This window comes from Microtus pennsylvanicus, chromosome 3, assembly GCF_037038515.1.
Source record: "Microtus pennsylvanicus isolate mMicPen1 chromosome 3, mMicPen1.hap1, whole genome shotgun sequence".
In the NCBI taxonomy this organism is placed as follows: Eukaryota; Metazoa; Chordata; class Mammalia; order Rodentia; family Cricetidae; genus Microtus; species Microtus pennsylvanicus.
In genome coordinates, this window is record NC_134581.1 from 80146441 (window position 1) to 80160207 (window position 13767).

General features: G+C 44.2%; 1 protein-coding gene across 1 annotated transcript in view; it reads left to right on the top strand.

Moving 5' to 3' along the window:
* The first annotated feature begins 1420 nt into the window (after positions 1–1420).
* Positions 1421–13767, top strand: part of Jhy (junctional cadherin complex regulator) — a 64856-nt gene continuing 52509 nt past the window's right edge. The window contains exons 1-2 of the mRNA XM_075967819.1: positions 1421–1484; positions 4309–4632. Of these exons, the coding sequence (XP_075823934.1) occupies positions 4310–4632 (323 nt within the window). The 5' untranslated portion in view covers positions 1421–1484; position 4309. The remainder of the gene's footprint in view (positions 1485–4308; positions 4633–13767) is intronic.

Consider the following 13767-nt stretch of genomic DNA (forward strand, 5'->3'; position numbering starts at 1 on the left):
TTCCCCCCTGAAACAGGATTTCTTTGTGTAACTTTGGTGACTGTCTTTGAACTAGCTTTTGTAGACTAGCCTAACCTCGAACTCACAGAGATCGGCCTGCCTCTGCCTCCAGAGTGCTGGGATTAAAGGCATGTGCCACCACCTAGCATAAAGAAGTATTTAAAATGAACATCAGTGCCAACTACTAAAATCAGGAAATAAAATCTCAAAAGCAGTCTGAGCTGATCAGAGTCCTTAAGTCACATAAATTCCTACCTGGGCCATTATTATTATGATGATGATGTTGTTGTTGTTGCTTTTGCTGTGTGCACCTACAAACTCAGCAGAGTTTGCTTTAGGTGGTCTTTAATTTTATGTTCCTATATTCACCAGCTCGGAGGCTGTATGAGGTTCTTTCGTCATAACTGACAAAATGACGGACAGCAAGAGAAGATGTGATTTTGGCATTTGGTTTCAGCCCACAAAGGTGGGGAAGGCATGACTGAATCTAAGGGGCCAGCATGGCACAGAATCCGCACATCCTGGGGTAGCTGAAAAGCAGAGAACTCAACAATAGGCTATAACCCTCAAAGGCCAGCCCCAGTGACCCACCTCGACCAACCAGACTCCGACCACAAAAAAACAGCAGCAGTGGGAACCAGGTGTTCATACCCATGAGACCGAGTGGGACGTTTCAGATTTAAGTAGTTACAGAGGCATAAAAACACATGCTTCCTTCTGGTGGATGCCTAAAACCGAGGTTGCTGGGAACTAGGTGTGCCTGCATAGCCCAGATAATGCCAAACCGCCATTTCCCAAAGTGCTACCTCCCCAGTTCACACACTTCATCCGAATAAATCCCTTGGCCCTTGGAGCTGGTGTGTGTTTATCTGTTCGCTGTTCCTTTGGGTGTTTTGGCTTTTTGAGACAGGCTCTCACTCTCCTTATCCTCCAGCCACGCCCTCCGACTGTAGTTACTCTCAGGTGGCATCACCAACAGGTAGCCAACTTTTCACCCTAAGATGCTCCTGTGGTGAGTGTGCTGACCTGCGTGGCTTTAATTTTCTCTCTTCTGAATATTAGTGAATGAAGTTCCTTTCCGATGAAGGTCAAATGCTTATTGGCCACTTGTTCTCTTCTTACTCCCGCCTCTCTTCTCTCCTTGCCCCCCCTCCCTCGCCACACCCCAGTCACTAACCCATCACTAACTGGGTTCCTTTCTCCCTCATGGTCTTGCCTGCCCCAGCAGCATCACTGACCCAGGTCTCTCCTCCCTGCTTTTACTCCTAGGCAGGGTCGGGGTGGCTGGACCTGAGCATCCCGAGCCAGGGGTTCCCCTCGCCCGCGCCGCGGGGCAGCAGGAGCGCTGGGCCCCGAGGCTCGGAGCGAGCAGCGCGGTGTTGGTCCCGTCTCCAGGCAGCGGCGGGCGGGGCGGGAGCCGCAGCGGGAGCCGGGGCTGCGGAGGTTGCGGGGCCAGGGGCGCGGTCGCCCAGCAGCGCCGGCAGGTGACGGGCCGTTCCCGGCGGGTGGGAAGGGGCCGCGCGGGGCGGGCTGTACCGAGAACTCCGGGGTCGGCGCGAGGGAGCCGCAGAGCCTGTGGTCCCGGAGGAAGGACCGCGCCCAGGCAGGGCCGCGACCCTCAGGCCGGGCAGCCCGGTTCCCAGCCACTTGTCCGGGCCTCCTACCGGCCACCTCCGAACCTTCAAACGCCCTACAGCCGGTCCTGACCCTTAGAAAGCAGCCGGTCTTGACCCTTAGAAAGAGGCAACGGCAAAACCCTTGTGATCCCCATGGGACAGCAATCAACCTGTTCCAAACAGGGCAACCTTGGATCCGCTGTTCATCCTAAGCGGGCCTCCTTGTCCCCCTGCCCTAACGGATTTGTCCCCAAGTAATAGCCTAGACAGAAAGCTAGTGGTTTCTTAGTCCCTAGATACTAGGGGCTGTGCCCATGCCTTCCTTGTTTACTAAGAAGTGGATTGGTCAGGGATCACAGAGGCCCAACCGTATTTGTTTTGTTTTAATTTTGTTTTGTTTTCCCCTTGTTTTGGTTTGGGTTTTTTTTTTTTTGTATGGAGTATTACTAGGGAGTTACTCTTGAATTGTAACCACTTACTAAATTTATTCGACGGGTCAGTTCTTATTCTGCTCTCTCTCTCTCTCTCTCTCTCTCTCTCTCTCTCTCTCTCTCTCTCTCTCTCTCTCTTCCTCCCTCCCATCCACAGAAAACTCAGTTTGGGAGATATTTCACTCTGCTCTTTCACATTCTTCCAGAATTTTATCATTCTTGTCAACAACAACTAAATTATTGTCCTATGTGACGTTATTGATTTGTTACTACAAAGAAACCCTGGGTTCTCGTTTAAGGAAAGAGAGAAGGGTTTGTATTATCATATAAAAGACAATTCTGAAATGAGCTGCGATTTTTTTTCTTGCTGGAGTTGTTGACTAAACCCTGGGTGTCATGCATATTCTATCAGTGACCTACACCCCCTAGCCCTGACTTTTTTAAGCTTGTTTTTCAAGATTTCAAATACAGTCAGTGACCTTTTAAATGATGAAACTGCTGTTTACAGAGACTTAGATTTTTAATTTTTTCATGCTTGCTGCTTTCTAAAAAATACCCTGAAAAGCAAATCGCTATTAAAAATATGACAGAATGTGAGTGTGTATATTAAATAAGAGACTGAGGGCAAACTCATCTAAAATTAGGTGATATGTATATTGGTCTACTAAGAGGAAGCTTGGAGTTAAGCAGAGAATCATCCCGTGTTTGTTTAAGTATGAACACTACCCTTTGTCTGTTGTGCTTGTGAAAGTGTTTTCATCCAAGGATCGGACCGTGTCCTTGGAAACCCTAGCAACAAGGTCAATATAATAGTAATTCAAGGAACAGAAATCAGGTCAAGGTATTTAATTAGAAACCAGATTTGCCCAAAGAACATGAGCATGCCAGTCAGAACAAATTTGAGCATAGCTCCAATGGTAAAGGTTTCTGATTCTCTCCTCTCTCTCTCCCACCTTCACACACACACACACACACACACACACACACACACACACACACACACACAGCATAAAGGCAGTGAGAGAGAAGATAAACCAAAAGAGAAACACTGGGTAGAGATGAAAGGAAATCCACCCCCCAACCATCATCTTCCAATCCTGTGCAAACTCAAAGCATTTTTCTGTAAACCATCATCTCGTGGGTCACTGTTGCAGCCCTTGGAGACAGTGAGGGCTTCCTTGGAATCACACTCTTAAGTAAGTTAGGAGGGACGGACTCCCTAACTCCTAGCTGTCGTGCAGGCCTGTCTCCCACCTACCCAGCTTTTCTCAAGGACAGTATCTATTCCAGGTAGGTGGACATCCAGCCTGTGCTGTGAGTCATTCAGTGACGGGATTCACAAACCTTTTTTGTTCAACATTTCGGGTTTCTTTGTTGTTGTTGTTAATGTTTGTTTGTAGACAAGCTCTCATGCCGCCAAAGCTGGCCTCCCTCCAAGGCCTGATTTCCCCCTTCCCTCTCCCAAGCGCTTAGCTTCCAGCATGCACCAACACCACTCATTTATTGAACATCTTAAACAATTACGATGACATTGCTGTTGCTGTATAATACTGAGCTGAAACTGATCTCCATATAATGGCCCCCCAAGTTACACACTCCTCTCTGGCAGCATCCTGGGTAGCAGACCCTGGTCTTGGAGTGAAAGTCTGTGTATTATATACAGTTCTGGTTGGGGAAGTCATGCTTTTCTCTCTGTTACTTTGTAAATGATAAAACCCTAAACCTGTCTGAGTGCATCTGTGGCTGCTGCTGAGCAGAATGTACACACACACACACACACACACACACACACACACGCATGCACACTTGCCCTGGGCATTTGAAATAAAGCCACGGAAAGCACTGTTCACAATTAACCATTTGGCTTTGTTCCGGCTTGTTTGTAAGAAGCCCTTGGAAGCTGGAAACAGAATCTGCTTTCAAGCAGCCATTTGATTTCCTCAATAAAACCTCATTCGATTACTCGGGGCCGCTTATGGGCCCTAAATCAGATGTGTTTCTGCAGAGAGAAAAACAATCATTTTTCCACTAGGCCTCCCTGGCTCATACACTCAAAAGGGTGCATTCAAAAGCCTGCAGATAATATAACAAGGTTCTCTTGCTCATTGACATTTTTGACAAACATTGACATTATGATTTCAGAAGCCACAGAGTAGCATAAATATAATTTTGAAGCAATTGCTTTTGACAGCTACAATCATAAATGTCGGCTAACTGCTTCTGTTAACAAGAATGTTCCCGTCTGTGTTTCTGTGTTTCAGGATGAGTAAATATAAACCAATTCCCAAGCTCTCCACTCAGTCTCCCGTCCATCATACCAACTTGAGGACCCAGCCTTCGGGCAGACCCTTTAAGGAAGAAGACTTAAATCGGATTTCAAAAGACTCCTTAGAATCAGATTCAGAGAGCCTTCCTCAAGAGATTAAGTCCCAGTGGGAAGTTGAGGACCAAATCCTGGACAAAAATATGGAGCCTGACAGCTTAGAGGAGGGAAGCCTGAGTGAGACCGAAGAGGAAGTGAAGAGAAAAGCAGCCCATGGGGCCAGCAAGGACAACCTGGGAGCACATGGTGGTGTAAACCTCAGGTAAGGGACGGGCCTGTGAAAGGCACTGATGCTGACCAGTTTCCGGTACCTTCCCAGGAGAGAAAGGTTGGGCTGTCCTGTGAGCAATGTGCGGAAGGGGGTCTCCAAGCAACTAAGGGCAATATGGCTCCTTGACGTCACTGCATTCTCCCCCCACCTCGTCTTTCTCCTCCTGTTTCTCCTCTCCTGTTTTTCTTCCTCTTCTTTTTTTGTTGTTGTTGTTGTTTTGATTGTTGTTTTTGTTGTTGTTGTTGGTGGTGGTGGTGGTGGTAGTGGTGGTTTGGTTTTGGTTTTGGTTTTTCAAGACAAGGTATCTCTATGTTACAGTTCTGGCTGTCATACTGGCTTTATAGACCAAGCTAGCCTCAAACTCACAGAGATCCGCCTGTCTCTGCCTCTCAAGTTTGGGGATTAAAGGTGTGCACCACCACTACCTGGCCCTCCTCTTCTTTAATTAAGCAGTGCTATCCTTATTGACTGGGTGTAGGAACCTCAAGAACATACCTAGAGTACCTACCGGGAGATGTACTGAGGAGGACCGCTGTTGGTTCCTGGCCACCCAGCTAGTTTAGACTTGCTTGTTTGTCCTGGCCACCCAGAACTGAAATAACCACACAGAAACTGTATTCATTAAATCACTGCTTGGCCCATTAGCTTTAGCTTCTTATTGACTAACCCTTACATCTTAGTTTAACCCATCTCCATTAATCTATATATCACCACGAGGTCATGGCCTACCAGCAAAGTCTAAGCACGTTTACCTCTGGGGGAGGCTCCATGGCATCTCTCTGACTTTGCCCTCTTTGTCCCAGCATTCAGTTTAGTCTTTCCCTACCTACCTAAGTTCTGCCTTGCTATAGATCCAAAGTAGTTTCTTTATTCATTAGTGGTAATCATAGCACACAGAGGGGACTTCCACACCAGGGGGAGCCTTCTATAGGTCCCCAGGTATAACCACTGGTGCCAGGAGAGCCTTCTGTAGGTGGCCAAATATAGCCACTGGTACCAGGAGAGCCAGTAGGTCACCAGGTATAACCACCAGTCTTAGTAACTCTTCTTGTTGGTAACTCTTCTTATTGATATGACAAAATACCTGACAGAGGAAGAAGAATTTATTATTTCCATGGTTCAGAGGGTACAGTCTGTAATGATGGGGAAGACACGGAAACTGGAGAGACTCGGTCTCTGATGGGGGATGCTCAGGCTGCAGCTTCATGCATAGAACCAGCAGTAAGCAGAGTCATGTGGACCCTGAAGTGGGTGTTTCCATTAAGGCCAGCTTGCAAAGACCTGCTTCTCCTAGACAGGCCACATTTGCAAAGGTTCCACAACCTCCCAAAATAGAGCTGACTATGGACCACAAACCTATGGGGTCACATTTCACATCTCAAGGGACCTATCCAGGGTGCACAGTCTTGGAGAGGTCTCTAAGAGACAAAATTAGCACCTAGTTCTGAGGCTTTTCCTTTGTCCTCTCCTTAATTTCACTGGAGCTATCAAGTTAAATGAAACTTGTCTTCATATTAGGGAGTCAGAAAAAAAAAAACCTGATAAATGTTGTCACCAATAGGCTGAATGCAATTGGTTGTTTAGTGTTTTTATGATTGTTTTTAACTCTTTTACTCTTTGGGGGCCCACCACCCCGCTCCCAAATAAATCACCCTTAGTCCTATTCTTTCTTATGTATGCGAGGCCTTAGTGTGACTAATTTCTAGCCAGCTTTTCTTAGCTTAAATTGGCCCATCTACCTTTTGTCTCTAGGCTTTTATCTCTTTCTGTTTCTGTATTTTTTTTCTTTATTTCTTTCTCTATGGCTTGCTATGTAGCTAGTTGACTGGCCCAGGAGTCCTCCTCCTTGTCCTGCTCCTCAACCTCTTGTCCTCCTGGATTTTTCCTCCTCTTCATTCTGTTGCCTGCCAACCCTGCCTATCTTTCCTCCTGCCTTGTTACTGGCCATTTAATTCTTCGTTAGACCAATCAGGTGTTTTAGACAGGCAAAGTAACACAGCTTCACAGAGTTAAACAAATGCAACATAAAAGAATGCAGCACATCTTTGCATCATTAAACAAATGTTCCACAGCATAAACAAATGTAACACATCTTAAAACAATATTCTATGACAGCTGAAGGCAGAAAAGGTTTTAGGATGACCTTAGCTAAACAAAGTGGTTGAGTCAACTAGGGGTAGAGGGGACAGCATCATGAACCAGCTTTTCTGGAAACCTGTGCCTTTACATTAGAGAGGGGGATTACCAACTGCAGACAGAGCTGCTGCTAATAATGACTATTACAACAGTATCAATACTGTGGGATTTTAAAAGTCTTTTTTACCCACTGTAATTATACTGTAATTCTGTAGGGAAGGTGTTGTGGTTCCTACTTTAAAGTTGGGGAAATGAAGCTAACAGAGAAGAAATAATTTGCCTAAGGTCATAGTCGTTTGAAGGCATGTTTTTTTCGTTTGTTATTAATGTCATGTTTTATTGTTTATGTTTTCTGGTACTATGAATCAAACTCAGAGCCTTAGCACACTAGGCAAGCACTCTGCAACTGAGCCAGTAAACTTTTGACTGTGAAAAATATCTATCCTAAAAAAATACAGGGGAAAAGATGACATAATCCTTAATGCCACATTTACATTAGATTATCTTAGAGTCATAATCATAAATATAATTTAATCATTTCATTGTCGGGGCTGGAGAGATGGCTCCATGATTAAGAATCTGTAGTACTTTTAGAGTGTGAGTCTCCACACCCACAACAAACAGCTCACTGTGCCTGTAACTCTAATTCCAGGGGATCTGACACCTCTGGTCTCTGAAGGTGCCACATCTAACTGCCCATTTCTGTATGCAGATCCACAGAGATATACATGTCTAAATAAGAAAAATATAGCTTGTACCCTTTTCATACCCTTTCCCCAGCTTCCTCTTCAGAAGTGACCAGATGTCTACTGATGTGGCGGCGCACCCTTTCCACCTTTTCAGTCGCTCACTTCTCTGTGGGTGCCTGGAATTGGTGACGATATCTGCACAGCCATATGCAGTGTCTCTGTTCTCTTCAGTCGACATTATGTCTGACAGTTTCTCGCTGTGTTTTTGTTTACCTTATAAAGTACGTAGTCTGGAAATAGAGCTTACCCACTTCTTCCTGTAAGGTGCGTCTCTCGCTGCCACGATGACACGTTTGATAAGAAGCACCTTACAGAACGGAATGCTGGCTGACTCATGGTGCCAGGGGTACAGCCTGGCATGGCAGAAAGGTCATGGCAGGAACCTGAGGTCGCTGGTCTCATGGCATCCACAGTCAGGAGGCAGGAAGGGATGAAGTCTATTACTCAGTTCAGCCTCCTTGGTATTTATTTGTCCAGCCGTTAGGATGGGGCTTCTGGTGTCAGTTATCTGAGGAATCCCTCACAGCTATGCCCAGAGGTGTGTCTCCTACTTGATTCTAGTTCCTATCAAGCCGACAACCAACATTAGCCCTCACATCTACTGATGAATGTATTTCGGTTGCTCCAATTCTCACACAGGTGCCTGGGTGCATGCTGTGGCTTGTTGGATATGTGTGTTCTGTTAGGATGTATGTATACATAAATGCGTCATTGAATCTTAGGAGAAGGAACATGTGCCCACAGTGCCTGTGGGTTCCCAGACTTCGCGATTGCCTAGACACCTTAAACCTCTACACTCTGAATAGGTATAGCCTTCTACTTTTGATCAATTTTAATTGTTTATTGCTCCTCATGACTTGTATGCTTTTAACCAAAGAAGGTTAATTTAGGCATAGTCTTCAGTGACTGATTAATTTCATTTAACAGAATAGCATATTTTTCTGTGCTTATAATTATGACCTTGCCTCATGCTACATGGTATTCCAAAGTCTAGAGATATTACAGTGTGATTATCTAAGATCATGGGTAGACACCAACATCCTGGTTGATTTGTTTTTGTTTTTATAATGAATGTTTAACTGAAATATATATATGAGATATAACTATATATTTGATATATATTTCATGTATATATGAAAGAATTGACAGAGCTCACTGACAGATTAGCCACAGATATTGAAGAAGCAAGGGAAGCCACTGACTAAGAGTAATAACAGTTACCATGCAGAGAACTTCTCCCATGAGCCCGTCATTGGACTCCATACTTTGCGTATGTCACCTCATTTAATCCTGTGGAGTCCTGGTAGGTAGATACTAGAGTCAGCCTGTCTTGGAGGTTGTCAGTGAGGCTTCAGGATGTTGCCTTAAGGCCCACTCCTGCACCTAGGGAGTACATGAGCAGAGCACCAATGCAATCTGACTTGCTGCTCTGTGTTCTCATCCTGGCTCTGATGTGGAAGATCTGTCGTCTTCTTGATATATCATAAGTGGTAATAGTTTTACTTAAAGAAATGAGGACATCAGAAAGGAAGTCTTTTATTGCAGTTGTTTCTCATGCTTTTTTATATGGACGAGTGTTTTATCTGCACGTATGTATGTACACCAATGTGTGCAACTTCCACAGAAGCCAGAAGACGATGTCAGATCCTGTTGAAGGGGGCTGCTTGTTTGTCTCAGCCACCCAAAACGGAAATAATCACACAGAAACCATATTATTTAAATCACTGCTTGGCCCATTAGCTCTAACTTCTTATTGGCTAGCTCTTATATATTGATTTAACCCATTTCTATTAATCTGTGTATCGCCACGAGGCTGTGGCTTACAGGCTAAAGTTCTGGCGTCTGTCTCTGGTAGGGGCTACATGGCTTCTCTCTGACTCCGCCTCCTTTCTCCCAGTATTCAGTTTAGTTTTCCCTGCCTATCTCTGTTCCCCTATAGCTCTGCTATAGGCCCAAAGCTCCTTTATTAAGCAATGATATTCACAGCATACAGAGGGGACTCCCACATCAAGATCCCTGGGAGCTGGAGTTAGAGATGGTTGTAAACTGCCATGGGGTGCTGGGAATCTTACCTGGGTCCTCTGCAAGTGCTCTTAGCCATCTTTACAGTCCCCAAGTCTTCTGCATTGTACAAATGACTTTTAAGATGAGGAGACCAAGAGAAGACTCCATTGAATCACCTCTTTTCCCCAGTTGTTGACAGTTTCTTCTTCTTTTTGTACCATGCTCAGCAGGCACCAGATTTTAGCCTTGTTCAAATTTCCCAGGGATAGTGTGATTACTACATAAGACATCTCAAAATGGAGGTTTTACTTCCAAAAAGTCAAAATTATGGCTAGATCCTTCATCTTCTGGTTCAGAGGCTCTTAGATAATTCGGTTTTCCTCGATTGCGCTGCCGGGGTAATGTTTAGTGATAGACTGTAAACTGCAGGGCAGGGTTAGACAGACTACACTCAGTACCTGTTAGAAGGTACTGCTCCATTGACTGGCTGTGAAAGGACCAGTTCCACACTACAAAGGAAAAGAGAACTGAAGGGTTTGTCCAAATAATGTCTCAAAAATGCAATTCAAGAGTGGTTGGGTATCGATCCATTCTCTGCCTCCTATTAGTTATACGGTCCTTTCGTAGGTTTTCTCTCACTCAAATCTTAGTTATGAGCCATGGGACAAATAAATTGATCTCGGGCTCTCAATATAAAATTGAAGGAGGCTTTCATTTCTGCAAGGTAGATGGCATTCTGGGGATTGTAGTTCAAAACAAAAATTAGTCCAGGCCTGGTCTTAAACCAAGACAAACCTTTCTTCTTGCTTTGATAAGCAATCGTTTTAAAAGCTGCCTGACAAGTCACTTAGCCTTGCACTTAGGTTTTGATGTGACTAGAACCTCCAGAAGTCAAAGCCACAGTTCAGGGCTCATGGATTAGAGAAAGCCCTTTACTTAATGGAAATTGGAGCACCATTGGCAGTGGTGAGTGAATCAAGAGTGGAGGAGGATCATCATGTGATAATCCTTAAGCCCCACTCCAGAGTGAGCCTCATGACACTCGGCACTCACGGAGACACAGATCAATGTAATACCAGGACGTCAGAAATAACCTCTTTAGTCCTGAAGCCTTCTGAAGTCGTGTGCATTGTAAAAAAAGAAAGAAAGAAAAACAGAAAGCAGCCATCCAGTACCTAATGTATGTGCTTAATAAGGTCTTGTTTATAGGAATATTTATATAATTCTTTCAGTTATGAACCTACTTGCTTCATATGTATTTCCTCTATCTTAGTTGGAGCTTCTAGATCGGCTTACTTCAATTTTAAAAACTGAGTCCTTAGTATGGTGTTTGGGCGTGAACTCGGGACTTCACACAGGTGACCTTCACATGTGATTCCCCGCCTTGAGCATTTTTCCCCATTACTTTGCAGATGAAGAAACAGGATCCTCAACATGTGCAGAGCCCATAAGCTGCTCAGATGACTCAGCTCAAGGCTCTAATTGTGACTGTGTAATCATGGGTCTAAAATGTCTGACCATCAGGTTCTCACTTAGCACTAAGCCTGATGACCTGAGCTTGATCCCCAAGACCCAGATGGGAGGAGGAAAGAGCTGACTCCCACAGTTGTTCTCTGACCCCAACATGTGCAGAAGTGTGCACCCACACACGCGTGAAGTGAATTAGCCAGCACAGTAAAATGAAATATGCAATCATGGATTCCACTTTACCAACTAGTAGAACATTAAAGACAGGGCTGTTGAGATGGCTCCGTAGGTAAAGACACCTGCTAGCAAGCCTGAGGACCTCAGTGTGAATCCTCTGGACCCACATGGGGGAAGGAGAGGATCAACTCCCACAAAGTGTCCCTGACCTCCACACCTGCCCTGATTGAGATGTATACACACACACACACAGAGAGAGAGAGAGAGAGAGAGAGAGAGAGAGAGAGAGAGAGAGAGAGAGAGAGAGAAATTACAGAGACATAAAGACTGAAGATAGCACACTCTCAGGATGGACTGCTGAAGGCAGAGTAATTGTGCATGTGGAATTATGCATTTTATAAAGCAACACAGTTGTCTAAAGGCTACCAAGTCCTCCGAATAAGTAGACATGTACTGTATTTTTCATTGGGCAGTGAGGGCAGGGAACATAAACCCTTATTCTTAAGCAATTCCCCTGAGACACAGCCATGCTTCTGCTAGAGTGCTCTGTGGTAGTTTTCTCTCACATCACCTGGAGAACACAAGGGCTTGTGTCCTACCTAAGGATGCATCGTGATCTAGGTAGGTGCTAGTGGGGATCAGGTAGCATGGTGAGCCATTACTAGCTTCAGTTAAGCATTCAAGAACTGTTGGGAAGGAGTGGGGGACTGACTTGCTAATAATCAACATTTTTTTAACTGTGTTATAGGATACATTTCTCCTCCTCCCCTCCTCCCGGGTGCTTTATAGTATGTTGCTTCTAGTAATAATGCAAGAGTCAGGAAAGTATTGGATGATGAATTCTAGGGCTTGAAAATGAGTATTGAACAGTCAACACAAGCATGGTGGGTAGAGAAGTAATGGTCAAATATCGGGGATTTCTTTTCTTTCAGATTTCCCCAGCTCTCCTCCTTTCTTTTTTCCCTCCAGCTGCTTTCTAGAACTCGGGAAATATTTAAGCTGAGACAGACTCATGTTCCTTATAAGGGTTGTGGATTTTTTTTGGGGGGGTGGTTCGAGACAGGGTTTCTCTGTAGCTTTTGGAGCCTGTCCTGGAACTAGCTCTTGTAGACCAGGATGGCCTCGAACTGACAGAGATCCGCCTGCCTCTGCCTCCCAAGTGCTGGGATTAAAGGCGTGTACCACCACCACCCAGCTTTTTTTTTTTTCAGCAGCTTGAAATGTAAGAAAGACATTTAAGGCTGATTCAAATGTTCTAGGATCACAAAAAACATTCCAGAAAGTTCTAGGAATTAGCTTTTATTCTGGCTCATTTCTGATGTCATTTATCTATGTTAATTTCTGTGGTCTATCAGTGTCCAATCTCCTTAAATATATTGCCCTGTATACCACATTCTAGGGATCTTAGATGATTTGGGGGGTAGAGATAGAAGTTAAAACCTTATTTATTCTAAACCGTGTGGGAAATAGCTATACCAGAGTGGTGCTTTTTGCTGTTAAGTATTAGCTGTTTCCACTCTACATTCATTCATCTGCTCACTAACTTCTTCTTAGTTAAACCCTGATGCATTCCTCAGAGCGGGCGTGGTGCCATCCCGACAGGTGGATTGTCATAGAGAAAGTCAGGAGCATGTTGGAGCATGGATTGTGTCTATTAAAGGCCAAGCTCCTGCCAGAAATGCTAAAGCCGCGGAGGCTCATGGGGGCTCTCCACTGTTGCCCCCAGAGATATCTGCTAGTTCTTTACTCATTTATTTCAAAACTGGTATATGTTTTTGTACTCAAATAAATAAACAGTTTAAAAAACAAAAACCTAAGAAGGTACAATTTATTACCCACAATCCTGTAAATTTATCAAGAAGATTATAACAAGTTACAAAGAGATAGTTCAATTTATGACCTATTTCTACTTCCTCTCAAGTTGAAAAATATAGAAAACTTTGATTAGTATAATTTTCAACCTCATTTATTTTTTAAAAAAAGTAGTAATTTATTTGTGTGACGAGCACACAAATCATGGTGCAGTCACAAAAATCAGAAGACAACTTTTGGGGCTTAGTTCTCTTCTATCACATGGGTCAGGAGGATAGAGTGCCCTTCTTTGTGAAGCCATATGGTCATTTGATGTAGAGTCTCACAGGGTAACTTAGGCTGGGTTTGAACTCGTGGAAGTCCTTCTTAAATGCTGAGATTCCCACTGCGGGTTGTCAAGCCCAGTTAAATACATTTTGGTTTTAGTTATTATAATCTTGTTAATATAATTTTAACATATTGCATTTAAATTAAGTGATTTTCCTCATAATTACTAGCATCACAAAGTTTTGCACAATAATCCCACCCTAACTCATCCAATGATGATAGATTCTTAGAACTTTTAGAGCCTGAGAGTCAGCCAGTTTTCCTGCTATTCAAAAGGTGGAGCCATGACCTAGAGAAATAGAGACTTGCTGAAGCTCACACCATTGATCAGTCAGTGATGGAACCTGGCCACAGGGCATCTTAGTTACTTTTCTAATTGCTGAGAGGAGACACTATGACTGAGGGGAATTATTTAAAACGTCCTTTATTTGGGGGTCTGCTTACAGTTTCAGAG